A 23,042-nucleotide genomic window follows, 5' to 3' on the forward strand; every position below is an offset into this window, starting at 1 on the left:
GACTATGGTAAAATTATGTGGCAGACTACATAAAATGATGTGGCAGACTACATAAAATGAGGTGGCAGACTACATAAAACGATGTGGTGGACTACATAAAATGTTGTGGCCGACTATGGTAAAATGATGTGACAGACTACATAAAATGATGTGGCAGACTACATAAAATGATGTGGCAGACTACATAAAAGGATGTGGCAGACTACATAAAACGATGTGGTGGATTACATAAAATGTTGTGGCCGACTATGGTAAAATGATGTGGCAGACTACATAAAATGATGTGGCAGACTACATAAAATGATGTGGGCGGACTATGGTAAAATGATGTGGCAGACTACATCAAATGATGTCGAGGGCCATTTTAAAATGACTGGGTGGGTCACCTAAAATTATGTGGCGGGCCAATTAAAATGTTGTGGCAAACCAGATAATGACGGGATGGGCCATGTTAAAATGATGTGGCGGAACTCCACAAAATGAAGTGGCATTCCACATGAAATAATGTGGCAGACAATGCCAATAAAATGTCGTGGCACACAACATAAATGATGTGGCAGACTACATAAAGTGATGTGGTGGGCCACGTAAAATGATGTGGCGGACTACATAAAATTATGTGGTGGGCCATATTACAATGATGTGGCGGACGACATAAAAGGATGTGGAGGGCCAAATTAAAATGATGTGGTGGGCCACATAAAATGATGTGGCGGACTACATGAAATGATCTGGTGGGCCACATAAAATGTAGTGGCGGACTACATAAAATCACGTGGAGGGCCATTTTAAATTACTTGGTGGGCCAATTACAATTATATGGCAGGCCATTTTAAATGATGTGGCACACTTCATAAAATTATGTGAAGGGCCATTTTAAAATGATGAGGTGGGCCAATTAAAATTATGTGGCAGGCCATATTAAAATGATGTGGCGGACTACATAAAAGGATGTGGACAGCTAGTTTAAAATGATTTGGTGGGCCACATAAAATGATGTGGCGGACTACATAAAATGACGTGGTGGGCCACATAAAATGATGTGGCGGACTACATAAAATTATGTGGTGGGCCATTAACAATGATGTGGCGGACCATTTTAAAATGATGTGGTGGACTACATAAAATGTTGTGGCGGGCCATTTTAAAATGACGTGGCGGGCCACTTGAAATTATCTGGTGGGCCACATAAAATGATATGGCGGACTACATAAAATTATGTGGAGGGCCATTTTAAAATTACGTGGTGGACCACTTAAAATGATGTGGCGGACTACATAAAAGGATGTAGAGGGACGTTTAAAATGACTTGGTGGGTCCATTAAAATGATGTGGCAGACCATTTTAAAATGACGTGGCGGACTATATAAAATTATGTGTAAGGTCATGTTTAAATGATGTGGCGGACTACGTAAAAGGATGTGGAGGGTCATGTTAAAATGACTTGGTGGGCCACTTACAATGATGTGCCGGGCCATTTTTAAATCATGTGGCGGGCTACATAAAATGATGTGGCGGACTACATAAAATGATGTGGCAGACCATTTTAAAATGACGTGGCGGACTATATAAAATTATGTGTAAGGTCATGTTTAAATGATGTGGCGGACTACGTAAAAGGATGTGGAGGGTCATGTTAAAATGACTTGGTGGGCCACTTACAATGATGTGCCGGGCCATTTTTAAATCATGTGGCGGGCTACATAAAATGACGTGGCGGACTACATAAAATGATGTGGCAGACCATTTTAAAATGACGTGGCGGACTATATAAAATTATGTGTAAGGTCATGTTTAAATGATGTGGCGGACTACGTAAAAGGATGTGGAGGGTCATGTTAAAATGACTTGGTGGGCCACTTACAATGATGTGCCGGGCCATATTAAAATCATGTGGCGGGCTACATAAAATAATGTGGCGGACTACATAAAATGATGTGGCAGACCATGGTAAAATGATGTGGCGGACAACATGAATTGATGTGGTGGGAAATTTTAAAATTATGTGGCGGGCTACATAAAATGATGTGGAGGGCCATTTTAAAATTATGTGGCCGGCTACATAAAGTGATGTGGTGGACCATATTAAAATTATGTGGAGGGCCATTTTTAAATGACGTGGTGGGCCAATTTTTAAATGGTGTGGTGGGCCAATTTCAAAATGGTGTGGTGGACTACATAAAAATGGTGTGGAGGGCCATTATAAAATTACTTGGTGGGCCACTTAAAATGATATGGCGGACAACATGAATTGATGTGGTGGGCCATCCTAGAATGACATAGTGGGCCACATGAAATGATGTGGTGGGACCCTTAGCTGATGTGGCGGACTACATAAAATGTTGTGGCAGGCCAATTTTAAAACGATGTGGCTCAATAACAAAATAACAATATCAAAAATGTGACAAAACGATCAACACGACAGGAAACAAAGTAATATTTGGACAAAAAAATAAATAAATAAATAAGATGTGTGGTATATGCTAGGCTAGCGTCTTCACAACCAGGTACTAGACTCGTTTTAGTAGCTTTGGGTTTTTTGCAGGGATTCCAAAACTATTCCTTAGAACAGGGGTGTCCAAACTTTTTCCACTTAGGGCCGCACACTGAAAAATCAAAGCAAGCGGGGGCCATTTTAATATTTTTTTTTTTTCAAAAACAATACAAAATATGTATAAAAAATATACATCTAGGCCTCCACTCAGGCTTGAACCCCAAAGGGTTTTGGTCAAAAGAAATATTAAAAATGTGTCATTATTCAGTATTATTATTATTCAAGTTTAAAATCTCCAGATCAACATTAGGTCCATCTGTCAGTATAATGATTTTAAAGATTTAACTTGTATGCTCTTTTCGTCACAAAAAAAACAGTTTTTTAATGGAAAAAAATCACAAAATATGCAATATTTTCACCCAATTATTTTTTTAAGTGGAATATTTGAGATGATATAATCATTGGATCATTAAAAAGCTTAGTAACTCACAACACCATTGATTTTAATTCATTATAATTTTTTGAGTAACGACACTTAAAAAAAAATCACACTAAAATTATTGGGGATCCAAAAGGGTCCTACTCATTAAAGTGTTAAAAAATAAATTACACATTTTTTTTACTGTTTACTTTTAACACAATAATCTCAAGATCAACTTCAGATCTTTCCGTCAATTATAAGTTTTATTGTTGTTATGTTTGTTCATTTTAGGCCCTTCTTTAAAAAAAACAGCTCAGTTTTTTTATGGCAAACACAAAATATGCAACATTTTCCCCCAAAATTTTACGTAACGTCATTGGAGCCTTGAATAGGTCAATAATTCATAATGACATTGATTTTGATTCATTATTATTTTTTGAGCATTGACAGTTAAAAAAAAATCACACTAAAATTATTGGGGATCCAAAAGGGTCCTACTCATTAAATTGTTAAAAAATAAATAATACATTTTTTTACTGTTTACTTTTAACACAATAATCTCAAGATCAACTTCAGATCTTTCCGTCAATTATAAGTTTTATTGTTGTTATGTTTGTTCATTTTAGGCCCTTCTTTTAAAAAAACAGCTCTGTTTTTTATACGGCAAACACAAAATATGCAACATTTTCCCCAAAAAATATATCAAAGTGGAAAATTTAACGTGACGTAATTGGAGCCTTGAATAGGTCAATTATTCATAATGACATTGATTTTGATTCATTATTATTTTTTGAGCATTGACACTTAAAAACAAATCACACTAAAATTATCGGGGATCCAAAAGGGTCCTACTCATTAAAGTGTTAAAAAATAAATTAGACATTTTTTTTTACTATTTACTTTTAACCCACTAATCTCGAGATCAACTTCAGATCTTTCCGTCAATTATAAGTTTTATTGTTGTTATGTTTGTTCATTTTAGGCCCTTCTTTTAAAAAAACAGTTCAATTTTTTATAAGGCAAACACAAAATATGTAACATTTTCCCCAAAAATTTAACGCGACGTCATTGGAGCCTTTAATAGGTCAATAATTCATAATGACATTGATTTTGATTCATTATTATTTTTTGAGCATTGACACTTAAAAAAAAAATCACACTAAAATTATTGGGGATCCAAAAAGGGTCCTACTCATTAAAGTGATAAAAAATAAATTATACATTTTTTTACTGTTTACTTTTAACACAATAATCTCAAAATCAACTTCAGATCTTTCCGTCAATTATAAGTTTTATTGTTGTTATGTTTGTTCATTTTAAGCCCTTCTTTAAAAAAACAGCACAGTTTTTTATATGGCAAACACAAAATATGTAACATTTTCCCCAAAAATTTAACGTGACGTCATTGGAGCCTTGAATAGGTCAATAATTCATAATGATATTGATTTTGATTCATTATTATTTTTTGAGCATTGACACTCAAAAACAAATCACACTAAAATTATTAGGGATCCAAAAGGGTCCTACTCATTAAAGTGTTAAAAAATAAATTATACCTTTTTTTACTGTTTACTTTTAACACAATAATCTCAAGATCAACTTCAGATCTTTCCGTCAATTATAAGTTTTATTGTTGTTATGTTTGTTCATTTTAGGCCCTTCTTTTAAAAAAACTGTTAAATTTTTTATATGGCAAACACAAAATATGTAACATTTTCCCCAAAAATTTAACGTGACGTCATTGGAGCCTTGAATAGGTCAATAATTCATAATGACATTGATTTTGATTCATTATTATTTTTTGAGTAACGACACTTAAAAACAAATCACACTAAAATTGGGGATCCAAAAGGGTCCTACTCATTAAAGTGTTAAAAAATAAATTAGACATTTTTTTACTGTTTACTTTTAACACAATAATCTCGAGATCAACTTCAGATCTTTCCGTCAATTATAAGTTTTATTGTTGTTATGTTTGTTCATTTTAGGCCCTTCTTTTAAAAAAACAGTTAAATTTTTTATATGGCAAACACAAAATATGTAACATTTTCCCAAAAAAATATATCAAAGTGGAAAATTTAACGTGACGTAATTGGAGCCTTGAATAGGTCAATAATTCATAATGACATTGATTTTGATTCATTATTATTTTTTGAGCATTGACACTTAAAAACAAATCACACTAAAATTATCAGGGATCCAAAAGGGTCCTACTCATTAAAGTGTTAAAAAATAAATTATAATTTTTTTTACTCTTTACTTTTAACACAATAATCTCAAAATCAACTTCAGATCTTTCCGTCAATTATAAGTTTTATTGTTGTTATGTTTGTTCATTTTAGGCTCTTCTTTAAAAAAAAACAGCTCAGTTTTTTATATGGCAAACACAAAATATGTAACATTTTCCCCAAAAATTTAACGTGACATCATTGGAGCCTTGAATAGGTCAATAATTCATAATGACATTGATTTTGATTCATTATTATTTTTTGAGTAATGAGACACTTAAAAACAAATCACACTAAAATTATCGGGGATCCAAAAGGGTCCTACTCATTAAAGTGTTAAAAAATAAATTATACATTTTTTTTACTGTTTACTTTTAACACGATAATCTCAAGATCAACTTCAGATCTTTCCGTCAATTATAAGTTTTATTGTTGTTATGTTTGTTCATTTTAGGCCCTTCTTTAAAAAAAACAGCTCAGTTTTTTTTTATGGCAAACACAAAATATGTAACATTTTCCCCCAAAATTTAACGTGACGTCATTGGAGCCTTGAATAGGTCAATAATTCATAATGACATTGATTTTGATTCATTATTATTTTTTTAGCATTGAGCCCGGTTGAGAGGTCTTGGACTAAAGATGGCCGCCAAATGTCCTGTACCTTAAACATGCAGAGGACCTGCTGCTCCAGGGACGCCCCCATCTGCAGGAAGGACGACCCCTCGGTCTGCCGGGAAGGAGAAGAAAAAAACAAAACAAAGTTTAGCTTCATTTAGCTTAGGTACGTTTTTTTTCTAGTGGGTTGCTTCAGTCACAAAAAAATATATATATATGTATGTATATATATATTTTTCGATTAGTATTATCCAGCTAGCTATTGGCTAGTTTTTTTTTAACTCTGTCTCTGCATGATTCCTTGCTTCTGGTCTGTTTAATACAAAGTATATGTCATTAGTATTTTAACCTGACAAACTCCCACACCTCCTTGGTCACATTTTCCGGGATAACACATGCTAACGCATACTAATGTTAGCATTTGCGTATTTTAGCATTTTCCTAAAATACTTGACTTTTTTTTCCTGTAATATGTGCGAGCTCCGAGGGGCTTGGACTGTGATGTAAGCAGGTGTTATTGACGAGATAGCTGGTGCAAGAACACTTTACTTTTCATCATACTAACATTATTAATTAATCACATTTGTGTGCAAAAAGTGTGTTAAAAAATTCAGTTTGTAAAAAACAAAAAAAACATATTCAGTGTGCAAAAAATCTAGAGTTTTTTGGGGGTATTTTATTTATTTTTTATTTATTTCATTTTATTTGTATTGACATCCATACATCATACATCTGTTGTCTTGTCTGATCTAAAGGTCAAAATATATATTTTTTTGTTTACATCCCATCCCCCAAATAAAGAAAAACAGCAGAAAAACAAAGTAGTATTCGCAAATACATCAATTAAATAAAGAAAAAATAATAATTATACATCATTAATAATAATGTTGTTGATTTTTTACAGCATAATTTTTAATTAGTATTAGCCAGCTAGCTATTGGCTATTTTTTTAAACTTTGTCTCTGCATGATTCCTTGCTTCTGGTCTGTTTAATATATGTCATCAGTGTTTGAACCTGAAACCCCCTTTTGTCACATTTTCCGGGATAACACATGCTAACGCATGCTAACGTTAGCATTTTAGCATTCTCCTAAAAAAAAATTGCCTTTTTTTTACCTGTAATATGTGCGAGCTCATAGGGGCTTGGACTGTGATGTAAGCAGGTGTTATTGACGAGATAGCTGGTGCAAGAACACTTTACTTTACATCATGCTAACATTATTAATTAATCCCATTCGTGAGAAAAAAGTGTGTTAACAAATTCAGTTTGTTAAAAAAAAAAAAAAAAAAGATATTCAGTGTGTAAAAAATCTAGAGTTTTTTGGGGGTATTTTATTTATTTTTTCTTTATTTAATTTTTTTCATTTTATTTGTATTGAAATCCATATATCATACATCTGTTGTCTTGTCTGCTCTAAATGTCAAAATATATATTTTTTTGTTTATATCCCACCCCCACATAAAGAAAAACAGCAGAAAAACAAAGTAGTATTTGCAAATACATCAATTAAATAAAGAAAAAACACATAATAATACATTATAAATAATAATGGTGTTGATATTTTACAGCATAATTTTTAATTAGTATTTGCCAGCTAGCTATTAGCTATTTTTTTAAAACTTTGTCTCTGCATGATTCCTTGCTTCTGGTCTGTTTAATATATGTCATCAATGTTTGAACCTGAAACCCCCTTTTGTCACATTTTCCGGGATAACACATGCTAATGCATGCTAACATTAGCATTTTAGCATTCCCCAAAAATAATCAACTTTTTTTATTTTATTTATTTATTTATTTTTATTGACATCCAGCATCAGACATTCCTATCCATTACATCATGTTCACATACATCATACAGCTGCGGTCTGCCCTAAATTTAAAAATTATTTTTTTTGTTTGTACCCCAACCATAACCCCCCCCCCCCCACACACACACACACACACACACACACACACACACAAATAAGAAAGAACAACAGCAGAAAAACAAAGTAGTATTTGCAAATACATCAATTAAATAAAGAAAACATAAATATTAATACATTATTAATAATAATGTTGTTGTTTTTCTACAGCGTAATTTTTAATTAGTAGTAGCTAGCTAGCCATTGGATAGTTTTTTAAACTTTGTCTCTGCATGATTCCTTGCTTCTGGTCTGGTTAATATATGTCATCAATGTTTGAACCATCCCCCTTTTGACACCTATCCTGGGATAACACATACCAACGCATGCTACCGTTAGCATTTTAGCATTCTCCTAAAAAAAATGCCATTTTTTCCTGTAATATATGCGAGCTCATAGGGGTTTGGACTGCGATGTAAGCAAGTGTTATTGACGAGATAGCTGGTGCAAGAACACTTTACATTACATCACACTAACATTATTAATTAATCACATTTGTGAGCAAAAAGTGTGTTAAAAAATTCAGTTTGTAAAAAAAAAAGATATTCAGTGTGTAAAAAATCTAGAGTTTTTGGGGGTATTTTATTTGTTTTTTATTTATTTCAATTTTTTTCATTTTATTTGTATTGACATCCATACATCATACATCTGTTGTCTTTTCTGCTCTAAATGTCAAAATATATATATTTTTTGTTTATATCCCACCCCCCAAATAAAGAAAAACAGCAGAAAAACAAAGTAGTATTTGCAAATACATCAATTAAATAAAGAAAAAATAAATAATTATACATTATTAATAATAATGTTGTTGATTTTTTACAGCATAATTTTTAATTAGTATTAGCCAGCTAGCTATTGGCTATTTTTTTAAACTTTGTCTCTGCATGATTCCTTGCTTCTGGTCTGTTTAATATATGTCATCAGTGTTTGAACCTGAAACCCCTTTTTGTCACATTTTCCGGGATAACACATGCTAACGCATGCTAACATTAGCATTTTAGCATTCCCCCAAAATACTCAACTTTTTTTATTTTTTATTTTTTTTTTTATTAACATCCAGCATTCCTATCCATTACATCATGTTCACATACATCATACAGCTGTTTTCTGCCCTAAATTTAAAAATTTTTTTTTTTGTTTGTATCCCAACCATAAACCCCCCCCCCCCCCACACACACACACACACACACAAATAAGAAAGAACAACAGCAGAAAAACAAAGTAGTATTTGCAAATACATCAATTAAATAAAGAAAATATAAATATTAATACATTATTAATAATAATGTTGTTGTTTTTCTACAGCGTAATTTTTAATTAGTATTAGCTAGCTAGCTATTGGATAGTTTTTTAAAACTTTGTCTCTGCATGATTCCTTGCTTCTAGTCTGTTTAATATATGTCATCAGTGTTTGAACCTGAAACCCCTTTTTGTCACATTTTCTGGGATAACACATGCTAACGCATGCTAACATTAGCATTTTAGCACTCTCCTAAAAAAATTGCCTTTTTTTTCCTGTAATATGTGCGAGCTCATAGGGGCTTGGACTGTGATGTAAGCAAGTGTTTTTGACGAGATAGGTGGTGCAAGAACACTTTACTTTACATCATACTAACATTATTAATTAATCACATTTGTGAGAAAAATGTGTGTTAAAAAATTCAGTTTGTAAAAAAAAAAAAAAAATAAGTATTCAGTGTGTAAAAAATCTAGAGTTTTTGGGGGGCAGAAAAACAAAGTAGTATTTACAAATACATAAATTAAATAAAGAAAAAACAAATAATAATACATTGTAAATAATAATTTTGTTGATATTTTACATCATCATTTTTAATTAGTATTAGCCAGCTAGCTATTGGCTATTTTTTTTAACTTTGTCTCTGCATGATTCCTTGCTTCTGGTCTGTTTAATATATGTCATCAATGTTTGAACCCTTCCCCCTTTTGACACATTTTCCGGGATAACACATGCTAACACATGCTAACGCGTGCTAACGTTAGCATTTTAGCATTCTCCAAAAAAAATTGCCTTTTTTTTCCTGTAATATGTGCGAGCTCATAGGGGCTTGGACTGCGATGTAAGCAGGTGTTTTTGACGAGATAGCTGGTGCAAGAACACTTTGGAGATGCGTCATCAGCATGATATATATATATATATATATGCATATATATATGGGAAAAAAACACGGGCATGGACATGGACGCCCGTAAGGAGGCAGGCGTGTACGTTAAACTGTCAAAGCGCCTTTTGGGAGCTGACTCTCCGGGGCTCGTCTCCGAGGGCGAGGAGCTGTCATCTTCCTCTCCCACAGCTGAGAGGCTACGGGGGAGTGGGTGAGGGTGGGGGGTGGGTGGGGGGGTTAACACGCCAGCGGTGGGTGAGCCTGAGGAATACCAAAAGAGTAACGCAGCCAGACTCGCCGTCATTCAACGTAATCCCAGTCTGGGCTTGTTCGGGCCTCTCCTGGGGAGCGGGCCCTTAAAAATAGCACAGGGGCGGCGACACACACACAAAACAAAAAGACCCCCAGGACAACAAGAGAGGGTTATTACTCACACCACCTGTCATTCACCTCCAATAAGCCCCGCCCCCTCTCCGCCAGGCCCAACCCAATTAATCGGGAAAAAGAATGTCTCCTTTCTTAACGATCTCCGCCGCGCTTCGTCTTCAAAGACGTGTAATTAGCGTATGCAAATGTGGACGGCGGAGGGGAGGAGCCGCCTCGCTCGGATCCGATGACACGCCCACCCTCGGTGAAAATAGCACTCACTCCCACTATGCACTGTTTAGACTCAAGTATCTATATCACCGGTGTCAAACTCAACGCCCGGCAAAATGGTGATTATGTACTTTAAGGTCTTTCCGGAAGGAATTGTGTGTGAATGCTCCGATTCCTGAAGTTGAACTGAATTGATTAGGATTTTTTTTAGGATCTTTGACTCTTGTTTGTGGAGTACAATATAAAAAAAAAAAACGTGTACGCTCATCTTTTAGAGGATCTTTGACTCGTGTTTGTGCAGTAGAATTTTAAAAAATAGTCATGTATGCTCATCTTTTAGAGGATCTTTGACTGGTGTTTGTGCAGTACAATTTTAAAAAATAGACGTGTACGCTCATCTTATAGAGGATCTTTGACTCGTGTTTGTGTAGTACAATTTTTAAAAAATAGTCGTGTATGCTCATCTATTAGAGGATCTTTGACTCTTGTTTGTGCAGTAAAACTTTTTTTTTAAAATAACCGTGTACGCTCATCTAATAGAGGATCTTTGACTCATGTTTGTGCAGTAGAATTTTATAAAATAGTCATGTATGCTCATCTTTTAGAGGATCTTTGACTCGTGTTTGTGCTGTACAATTAAAAAAAAAATAGCCGTGTACGCTCATCTTATAGAGGATCTTTGACTCGTGTTTGTGCAGTAAAACCTTTTTTTTAAATAACCGTGTACGCTCATCTAATAGAGGATCTTTGACTCATGTTTGTGCAGTACAATTAAAAAAAAAAAATAGTCGTGTATGCTCATCTATTAGAGGATCTTTGACTCTTGTTTGTGCAGTAAAACTTTTTTTTTTAAATAACCGTGTACGCTCATCTAATAGAGGATCTTTGACTCATGTTTGTGCAGTAGAATTTTATAAAATAGTCATGTATGCTCATCTTTTAGAGGATCTTTGACTCGTGTTTGTGCTGTACAATTAAAAAAAAAATAGCCGTGTACGCTCATCTTATAGAGGATCTTTGACTCGTGTTTGTGCAGTAAAACCTTTTTTTTTAAATAACCGTGTACGCTCATCTAATAGAGGATCTTTGACTCATGTTTGTGCAGTAGAATTTTATAAAATAGTCATGTATGCTCATCTTTTAGAGGATCTTTGACTCGTGTTTGTGCTGTACAATTAAAAAAAAAAAATAGCCGTGTACGCTCATCTTATAGAGGATCTTTGACTCGTGTTTGTGCAGTAAAACTTTTTTTTGTAAATAACCGTGTACGCCCATCTAATAGAGGATCTTTGACTCATGTTTGTGCAGTACAGTTTTAAAAAATAGCCATGTACGCTCATCTTATAGAGGATCTTTGACTTGTGTTTGTGCAGTACAGTTTTGAAAAATAAGCGTGTATGCTCTTCTTATAGAGGATCTTTGACTCGTGTTTGTGCAGAACAATTTAAAAAAATAGTCATGTATGCTCATCCTTCAGAGGATCTTTGACTCTTGTTTGTGCAGTACAGTTTTGAAAAATAGCCGTGTACGCTCATTTTATAGAGGATCTTTGACTCGTGTTTGTGTAGTAGAATTTAAAAAAATAGCCATGTGTGCTCATCTATTAGCGGATCTTTGACTCGTGTTTGTGCAGAACAATTTAAAAAAATAGTCATGTATGCTCATCCTTCAGAGGATCTTTGACTCGTGTTTGTGCAGTACAGTTTTAAAAAATAGCCATGTATGCTGATCTTATAAAGGATCTTTGACTTGTTTGTGTAGTAGAATTTTCAAAAATAGCCATGTATGCTCATCTTTTAGAGGATCTTTGACTCGTGTTTGTACAGTACAATTTTTTAAAAAATAGCCGTGTACGCTCATCTTATAGAGGATCTTTGACTCGTGTTTGTGCAGTACAATTTTTTTTAAATAGCCATGCATGCTCATCTTTTAGAGGATCTTTGACTCGTGTTTGTACAGTAGAATTTTTTTAAAAATAGCCGTGTACGCTCATCTTATAGAGGATCTTTGACTCGTGTTGGTGCGGTACAATTTTTTTTAAAATAGCCATGCATGCTCATCTTTTAGAGGATCTTTGACTCGTGTGTGTGTAGTACAATTTTTAAAAAATAGCCGTGTACATTCATCTTATAGAGGATCTTTGACTCATGTTTGTGCAGTACAATTTAAAAAAAATAGCCGTGTACGCTCATCTCATAGAGGATCTTTGATTCTTGTTTGTGCAGTACAATATAAAAAAATAGCCGTGTATGTTCATATTTTAGAGGATCTTTAACTCGTGTTTGTGCAGTACAATTTTTTAAAAAATAGTCATGTACACTCATCTTATAGAGGATCTTTGACTCGTGTTTGTGCAGTAGAATTTAAAAATTAGCCATGTATGCTCATCTTTTAGAGGATCTTTGACTCATGTTTGTGCAGTATAATTTTCAAAAATAGCCATGTATGTTCATCTTATAGAGGATCTTTGACTCATGTTTGTGCAGTAGAATTTAAAAAAATAGTCATGTATGCTCATCCTTTAGAGGATCTTTGACTCGTGTTTGTGCAGTAAAAAATGTTTTAAAAATAACCGTGTACGCTCATTTATAGAGGATCTTTAACTCGTGTTTGTGCAGTAGAATTTAAAAAAATAGCCGTGTACGCTCATCTTATAGAGGATCTTTGACTCATGTTTGTGCAGTAGAATTTAAAAAAATAGTCATGTATGCTCATCCTTTAGAGGATCTTTGACTCATGTTTGTGCAGTAAAAAATGTTTTAAAAATAACCGTGTACGCTCATTTATAGAGGATCTTTGACTCGTGTTTGTGCAGTACGATATAAAAAAAAAATAGCCGAGTACGCTCAACGTATGGAGGATCTTTGACTCGTGTTTGTGCAGTAGAATTTAAAAAAATAGCCGTGTACGCTCATCTTATAGAGGATCTTTGACTCATGTTTGTGCAGTAGAATTTAAAAAAATAGCCATGTATGCTCATCTTTTAGAGGATCTTTGACTCGTGTTTGTGCAGTACAAAATTAAAAAAATAGCCGTGTACGCTCAACTTATAGAGGATCTTTGACTCGAGTTTGTGCAGTAGAATTTTAAAAAATAGTCATGTATGCTCATCTTATAGAGGATCTTTGACTCGTGTTTGTGCAGTAAAATTTGAAAAATATCCATGCATGCTCATCTTATAGAGGATCTTTGACTCGTGTTTGTGCAGTACAGTTTTGAAAAATAGCCGTGTACGCTCATCTTATAGAGGATCTTTGACTCGTGTTTGTGTAGTACAATTTTTAAAAAATAGTCGTGTATGCTCATCTATTAGAGGATCTTTGACTCGTGTTTGTGCAGTAGAATTTAAAAAAATAGTAATGTATGCTCATCTTTTAGAGGATCTTTGACATGTGTTTGTGTAGTAGACTTTTTTTTAAATAGTCGTGTACGCTTATCTTATAGAGGATCTTTGACTCGTGTTTGTGCAGTACAATTTTAAAGGATAGACGTGTACGCTCATCTTATAGAGGATCTTTGACTCGTGTTTGTGCAGTACAATTTTAAAAAATAGACGTGTACGCTCATCTCATAGAGGATCGTTGACTCATGTTTGTGCAGTACAATTTTAAAAAATAGCCATGTTCTCTCATCTCATAGAGGATCTTTGACTCGTATTTGTGTAGTAGAATTTGAAAAAATAGCCATGTACGCTCATCTTATAGAGGATCTTTGACTCGTGTTTGTGCAGTACAGTTTAAAAAAATAGCCGTATACGCTCATCTTATAGAGGATCTTTGACTTGTTTGTGTAGTAGAATTTTCAAAAATAGCCATGTACGCTCATCTTATAGAGGATCTTTGACTCGTGTTTGTGCAGTACAATTTTAAAAAATAGACGTGTACGCTCATCTTTTAGAGGATCTTTGACTCATGTTTGTGTAGTAGAATTTGAAAAAATAGTCATGTATGCTCATCTTTTAGAGGATCTTTGACTCTTGTTTGTGCAGTACAATATAAAAAAATAGTCATGTACGCTCATCTTAAAGAGGATCTTTGACTCGTGTTTGTGCAGTACGATAAAAAAAAAAAATAGCCGAGTATGCTCAACTTATGGAGGATCTTTGACTCGTGTTTGTGTAGTAAAACTTTTTTTTTTAAATAACCGTGTACGCTCATCTAATAGAGGATCTTTGACTCGTGTTTGTGCAGAACAATTTTAAAAAATAGTCATGTATGCTCATCCTTCAGAGGATCTTTGACTCGTGTTTGTGCAGTACAGTTTTGAAAAATAGCCATGTATGCTCATCTATTAGAGGATCTTTGACTTGTGTTTGTGCAGTACAATTTTAAAAAATAGACGTGTACGCTCATCTCATAGAGGATCTTTGACTCGTGTTTGTGTAGTACAATTTGAGGAAATAGCCATGTAAGCTCATCTTATAGAGGATCTTTGACTCATGTTTGTGCAGTAGAATTTAAAAAAATAACCATGTATGCTAATCTTTTAGAGGATCTTTGACTCGTGTTTGTGCTTTAAAAAATGTTTTAAAAATAACCGTGTACGCTCATCTTATAGAGGATCTTTGACTCGTGTTTGTGTAGTAGAATTTAAAAAAATAGCCATGTATGCTCATCTTTTAGAGGATATTTGACTCTTGTTTGTGCAGTACAATTTTTTAAAAAATAGCCGTGTATGCTAATCTTTTAGAGGATCTCTGACTCGTGTTTGTGCAGTAGAATTTAAAAAATATATCCTTGTACGCTCATCTTATAGAGGATCTTTGACTCGTGTATGTGCAGTAGAATTAAAAAAAATAGTCATGTATGCTCATCTTTTAGAGGATCTCTGACACTTGTTTGTGCAGTACAGTTTTGAAAAATAGCCGTGTACGCTCATCTTATAGAGGATCTTTGACTCGTGTTTGTGCAGTACAATTAAAAAAAAAAAACGTGTAAGCTGACCTTATAGAGGATCTTAGACTCGTGTTTGTGCAGTACAATATAAAAAAAATAGCCCTGTACGCTCATCTTACAGAGGATCTTTGACTCATGTTCGTGCAGTAGAATTTTAAAAAATAACCATGTATGCTAATCTTTTAGAGGATCTTTGACTCGTGTTTGTGCAGTACAATTTTAAAAATAGCCGTGTACGCTCATCTTATAGAGGATCTTTGACTTGTGTTTGTGCAGTCGATCCTTAAATATAGCAAAGCTCTCTTGTCTTACAGAGAGGATCTTTGACTAGAATTTTTCCAGGAGATTCTTAAAAATAGCATGCCAATCCAATGGAGGATCTTTGACTCTTCTTTGTGCAGTACAATTTAAAAAAATAGCCATGTACTCTCATCTTATGGAAGATCTTTGACTTGTGTTTGTGCAGTCGATCCTTAAATATAGCAAAGCTCTCTTGTCTTACAGAGAGGATCTTTGACTAGCATTTTTTTTCCGGAGAGTCTTGAAAACAGAAGAGCACTCCTGTCTTATGGGGGATCTTTGACTCTTGTTTGTACAGTAGATCCTGAAAAATAGCAGAGCTCTAGAATCTTACAGAGAGCCTCTTTGACTAGTTTTTTTCCAGGGGATTCTTAAAAATAGCTAAACACGCCTATCCAAAAGAGGATCCTTGACTCGTATTTGAGCAGTCAATCCTTAAATAAAGCAAAGCTCTCTTGTCTTACAGAGAGGATCTTTGACTAGGATTTTTTTTTTCCGGAGAGTCTTGAAAATAGCAGAGCACTCCTGTCTTATGGGGGATCTTTGATCTTGTTTATACAGTAGATCCTGAAAAATAGCAGAACTCTAGAATCTTACAGAGAGGCTCTTTGACGAGAATTTTTCCAGGAGATTCTTAATAATAGCACGCCTATCCAATTGGAGGCTCTTTGACTCGTGTTTGTGCAGTCGATCCTTAAATATAGCAAAGCTCTCTTGTCTTACAGAGAGGATCTTTGACTAGGATTTTTTTTTCCGGAGAGTCTTGAAAACAGCAGAGCACTCCTGTCTTATGGGGGATCTTTGATCTTGTTTATACAGTAGATACTGAAAAATAGCAGAACTCTAGAATCTTACAGAGAGCCTCTTTGACTAGATTTTTTCCAGGGGATTCTTAAAAATAGCTAAACACGCCTATCCAAAGGAGGATCTTTGACTCGTATTCGAGCAGTGATCCTTAAATAAAGCAAAGCTCTCTTGTCTTACAGAGAGGATCTTTGACTAGAATTTTTTTCCCCAGAGAGTCTTACAAACAGCAGTGCACTCCTGTCTTATGGGGGATCTTTGACTCTTGTTTGTACAGTAGATCCTGAAAAATAGCAGAACTCTAGAATCTTACAGAGAGGCTCTTTGACGAGAATTTTTCCAGGAGATTCTTAAAAATAGCACGCCTATCCAAAGGAGGATCTTTGACTCGTGTTTGAGCAGTCGATCCTTAAATAAAGCAAAGCTCTCTTGTCTTACAGAGAGGCTCTTTGACGAGAATTTTTCCAGAAGATTCTTAAAAATAGCACGCCTATCCAATGGAGGCTCTTTGACTCGTGTTTGTGCAGTCGATCCTTAAATATAGCAAAGCTTTCTTGTCTTACAGAGAGGATCTTTGACTAGGATTTTTTTTCCGGAGAGTCTTGAAAACAGCAGAGCACTCCTGTCTTATGGGGGATCTTTGACTCTTGTTTGTACAGTAGATCCTGAAAAATAGCAGAACTCTAGAATCTTACAGAGAGGCTCTTTGACTCGTGTTTGTGCAGTCGATCCTTAAATATAGCAAAGCTCTCGTCTTACAGAGAGGATCTTTGACTAGGATTTTTTTTTTCCGGAGAGTCTTGAAAACAGCAGAGCACTCCTGTCTTATGGGAGATCTTTGATTCTTGTTTGTGCAGTTCAATTTTAAAAATAGCTGTACACTCTCATCCTATAGAGGATCTTTGACTTTTGCCAAAGATTCTGGGACAACATCAAGTTATGGGGGTCGATTTAAAAAAAAAAACTTCCATTCCCGGGGAAAAGAGTGCTGAGTTTCCATCAGGGAATACTCGAGGCTTCTCGGTTGGCCTGCTTCTGGTTTCTGGATCAGGAAGGCCGAGAGAGAGCCAGAAGTGAAGGACAAACGCTGAAAGGAGGTCAAACTGTCCCAAATAAAATATAAAAACGGAATACATAACTAAAGGCTAAAAAAAAGGAAAGTTTGGACCCAGTGAAAGACGACCAACATCGCAAACGGACCTGCCAGGACACCAAATCTTGTCCTGACTGCTTTAAATCGTTAAAAAAAAATAGTTTTTGTTCCTTAAACATCCATTAATGTTCTTTACATGCAAAAAAACATGTTTATTCTTGACTTAATTATGACTTATACTACAACTCTTGTTATACAGTAAATAGGGGAACTATATGGCCCCATTTGTCACGGTTTACCTGACACATGAAACGTGATTTGGGGAAGGCTCAATCCACTTTAACCACCAGATGGCAGTAGAGTGTTGAATATCTTAAAATTGTGTTGCGTGGCAATTCCAACTTTGACCGTAGAGTCAGTTGCTATGTAGGGTGGCGCTTTCCATCATTTTCAGCAGACTGCATTGTGTAATGAGTAACTTGTTTAATGTTGTGTTGGCATCAGTGAAGTCGATTTTTGTGTTGATGAAAAAAACTGCTGCATTTCTAATATTTGGCCCCAAAGTGACATAAAAAAAAAACATACAAATAAAAATAAATTAATAAACAATAATTAAAACAAATAATAAAAAAAAATAACAAAAATAATTCATTAAATTGAAAAATAAATAATAATATGAGGAGTGCCAATATTGTGGCCGATGCATGTTCGGGCAATGATGTACTTTGCACCTGAATGCACCACACACACATACCTGACACATGAAACGTGACAAATTCACAGCAAAAAACTGCTGCCTGTCTAATATTTGGCCCCAAAGTGGCATTCAAAAAATTTTAATAAATACAATGAAACAGACAATAAATACATAAAAATAAAAATTAATTAATAAAAAATCATTACAACAAACAATAAAAAAATTACAAAAATAATTAATTAAATTGAAAAAATAAACCTTGATATGAGGAGTACCAATATTGTGGCCGATGCATGTTCGAACCTGAATGCACCACACACACACATACCTGACACATGAAACATGACAAATTTGCAGCAAAAAACTGGCATATTTTTTTTATATAAATACAGTAAAATAAACAATAAATACATACAAATAAATTAATAAAAAATAATTAAAACAAAACAATAATAATATAACACAAATAATTCATTAAATAAAAAATTAAAACTTGATATGAGGAGTGCCAATATTGTGGCCGATTCCGAACCTGAATGCACCACACACACACGCCCATACCTGACACATGAAACATGACACATTTGCAGCAAAAAAACTGCTGCATGTCTAATATTTGGCCCCAAAGTGGCATTACATTTTTTTGTATAAATACAGTGAAATAGACAATAAATACATTTAAAAAAAAAATAATAATAAAAAATATTTAAAACAAAACAATAAGAAAATAATAAAAATAATTCATTAAATAAAAAATAAAAAAAACTTGATATGAGGAGTGGCAATATTGCGAACAATGCACTTTAGACACCAGATGACAGTAGAGTGTTGAATATCTTAAAATTGTGTTGCGTGGCACTTTCCGTAATTTTCAGCAGACTGCATTGCACAATGATTAACTTGTTCAAAGTTGTGTTGGCATCAGTTAAGCCGAGTTTTGTGTTGACAAAAAAACTGCTGCATTTCTAATATTTGGCCCCAACGTAACATTAAAAAAAAAAATGTAAATACAATGAAATACCCAATATATACATACAAATAAAAATAAATTAATGAACAATAATTAAAACAAATATTTAAAAAAAATAACAAAAATAATCAATTAAATTGAAAAAAAAAAAACGAGGATTGCCAATATTGTGGCTGATGCATATTCGGGCAATGATGCAATCCGTACCTGAATGCACCGCACCACACACACACACACACACACATACATACCTGACACATGAAACATGACAAATTCGCAGCAAAAACTGCTGCATTTCTAATATTTGGCCCCAAAGTGGCATTACAAAAAACTTAATAAATACAATGAAATAGACAATAAATACATAAAAATGCAAATAAATCAACAAATAATAAATAAAACAAAACAATTAAAAAAAACAATAATAATTCATTAAATTGAAAAAAAAACTTGATATGAGGAGTACCAATATTGTGGCCGATGCATGTTTGGACCTGAATGCACCACACACACACACACACACACACATACCTGACACATGAAACATGACAAATTTGCAGCAAAAAACTGCTGCATGTCTAATATTTGGCCCCAAAGTGGCATTACTTTCTTTTTTTTATAAATACAGTGAAGTAGACGACAAATAAATAAAAATAAATTAATAAAAAAATAATTAAAACAAAACAATAAAAAAAATAACAAAATTAATTCATTAAATAAAAAAAAAAACTTGATAAGAGGAGTGCCAATATTGTGGCCGATGCATGTTTGGGGAATGGTGTACTCCGGACCTGAATGCACCACACACACACGCCCATACCTGACACATGAAACGTGACAAATTCAGAGGGCAATGCACAATGCACGTTAGCCACAAGATGGCAGTAAAATGTTGAATACCTTAAATTGTGTTGCGTGACAATTCCAACGATGGCCCTAGAGTCAGTTGCTGTGTAGGGTGGCGCTTTCCATCATTTTCAGCAGACTGCATTACACAATGATTAAATTCCCCCTCTTCCTCTCACGCGAGATACTTCTCTACTATGTGTGCTTTTTGCCGCCCACGTATTGTTTGATAAAGTTGTGTTGGCATCAGTGAAGTGTTTTTTTTTTGTTGTTGATCTGCCAGTTAACAAAATAAATAACCTGCTGCATTTCTAATATTTGGCTTCAACCTGGCAATGAATATATTTTAAAAAATACAATTAAATATACAGTAAATCATTCCAAAAAAAAAATTAATAAAAAAAATAATAAAACTTGAAAAAATAATTATTATTAATTAAATTGGGAAAAAAAAAACATGATATGAGATGCGCCTTATATTGTGGCCGATGCATGTTTGGGCAATGATGCACTTGAATGCACCACACACACACACACACACACACACACACACACACACACACACACACATACCTGACACATGAAACATGACAAATTTGCAGCAAAAAACTGCTACATGTCTCATATTTGGCCCCAAAGTGGCAATAAATATCTTTTAAAAAATACAATTAAATATACAATAAATTATTGAAAATAAAATTAATTAATTAGAAAAATAATAAAACTTGAAAAAATAATAATTATTAATTAAATTGGGAAAAAAAAAACATGATATGAGATGCGCCTTATATTGTGGCCGATGCATGTTTGGGCAATGATGCACTTGAATGCACCACACACACACACACACACACACACACACACACACACACACACACACACATTCCTGACACATGAAACATGACAAATTTGCAGCAAAAAACTGCTGCATGTCTCATATTTGGCCCCAAAGTGGCAATAAATATATTTTAAAAAATACAATTAAATATACAATAAATTATTGAAAATAATATAAATTAATAAAAAACATAATAAAACCTGAAAAATAATAATTATTATTATTAATTAAATTAGAAAAAAACATGATATGAGATGTGCTTTATATTGTGGCCAATGCATGTTTGAGCAATGATGCACTTGAATGCACCACACACACACACACACACACACACACACACACACACACACACACACACACACACATACCTGACACATGAAACATGACAAATTTGCAGCAAAAACTGCTACATGTCTCATATTTGGCCCCAAAGTGGCAATACATATATTTTAAAAAATACAATTAAATATACAATAAATTATTGAAAATAAAATAAATTAATTAGAAAAATAATACAACTTGAAAAAATAATAATCATTAATTAAATTGGGAAAAAAAAACATGATATAAGATGCGCCTTATATTGTGGCTGATGCATGTTTGGGCAATGATGCACTTGAATGCACCACACACACACACACACACACACACACACACACACACACACACACACACATACCTGACACATGAAACATGACAAATTTGCAGCAAAAAACTGCTACATGTCTCATATTTGGCCCCAAATTGGCAATAAATATATTTAAAAAAAATACAATTAAATATACAATAAATTATTGAAAATAAAATAAATTAATTTGAAAAATAATAAAACTTGAAAAAATAATTATTATTATTATTAATTAAATTGGAAAAAAAAAATTATATGAGATGCGCCTTATATTGTGGCCGATGCATGTTTGGGCAATGATGCACTTGAATGCACCACACACACACACACACGCACACATACCTGACACATGAAACATGACAAATTTGCAGCAAAAAACTGCTACATGTCTCATATTTGGCCCCAAATTGGCAATAAATATATTTAAAAAAAATACAATTAAATATACAATAAATTATTGAAAATAAAATAAATCAATTTGAAAAATAATAAAACTTGAAAAAATAATTATTATTATTATTAATTAAATTGGAAAAAAAAAATTATATGAGATGCGCCTTATATTGTGGCCGATGCATGTTTGGGCAATGATGCACTTGAATGCACCACACACACACACACACACACACATACCTGACACATGAAACATGACAAATTTGCAGCAAAAAACTGCTACATGTCTCATATTTGGCCCCAAATTGGCAATAAATATATTTTAAAAAAATACAATTAAATATACAATAAATTATTGAAAATAAAATAAATTAATTTGAAAAATAATAAAACTTGAAAAAATTATTATTATTATTATTAATTAAATTGGAAAAAAAACATGATATGAGATGCCCCTTATATTGTGGCCGATGCATGTTTGGGCAATGATGCACTTGAATGCACCACACACACACACACACACACACACACACACACACACACACACACACACACACACACACACACACACATTCCTGACACATGAAACATGACAAATTTGCAGCAAAAAACTGCTGCATGTCTCATATTTGGCCCCAAAGTGGCAATAAATATATAAAAAAAAATACAATTAAATATACAATAAATTATTGAAAATAAAATAAATTAATAAAAAACATAATAAAACCTGAAAAATAATCATTATTATTATTAATTAAATTAGAAAAAAACATGATATGAGATGTGCTTTATATTGTGGCCAATGCATGTTTGAGCAATGATGCACTTGAATGCACCACACACACACACACACACACACACAAACACACACACACACACACACACACACATACCTGATACATGAAACATGACACATTTGCAGCAAAAAAACTGCTACATGTCTCATATTTGCCCAAAGTGGCAATAAATATATTTTAAAAAATACAATTAAATATACAATAAATTATTGAAAATAAAATAAATTAATTAGAAAAATAATAAAACTTGAAAAAATAAAAATTATTAATTAAATTGGGAAAAAAACATGATATGAGATGCGCCTTATATTGTGGTCGATGCATGTTTGGGCAATGATGCACTTGAATGCACCACACACACACACACACACACACACACACGTACCTGACACATGAAA

At 33.6% G+C, this 23,042-nt stretch overlaps 1 protein-coding gene across 1 annotated transcript in view; it reads right to left on the reverse strand.

The window, feature by feature from the left end:
* Window positions 1–23,042, reverse strand: part of LOC133557319 (glutamate receptor ionotropic, NMDA 2C-like) — a 170,955-nt gene that overhangs the window by 88,839 nt on the left and 59,074 nt on the right. The window contains exon 4 of the mRNA XM_061907693.1: window positions 5,805–5,870. Within this exon, the coding sequence (XP_061763677.1) occupies window positions 5,805–5,870 (66 nt within the window). The remainder of the gene's footprint in view (window positions 1–5,804; window positions 5,871–23,042) is intronic.

This window comes from Nerophis ophidion, linkage group LG08, assembly GCF_033978795.1.
Source record: "Nerophis ophidion isolate RoL-2023_Sa linkage group LG08, RoL_Noph_v1.0, whole genome shotgun sequence".
In the NCBI taxonomy this organism is placed as follows: domain Eukaryota; kingdom Metazoa; phylum Chordata; class Actinopteri; order Syngnathiformes; family Syngnathidae; genus Nerophis; species Nerophis ophidion.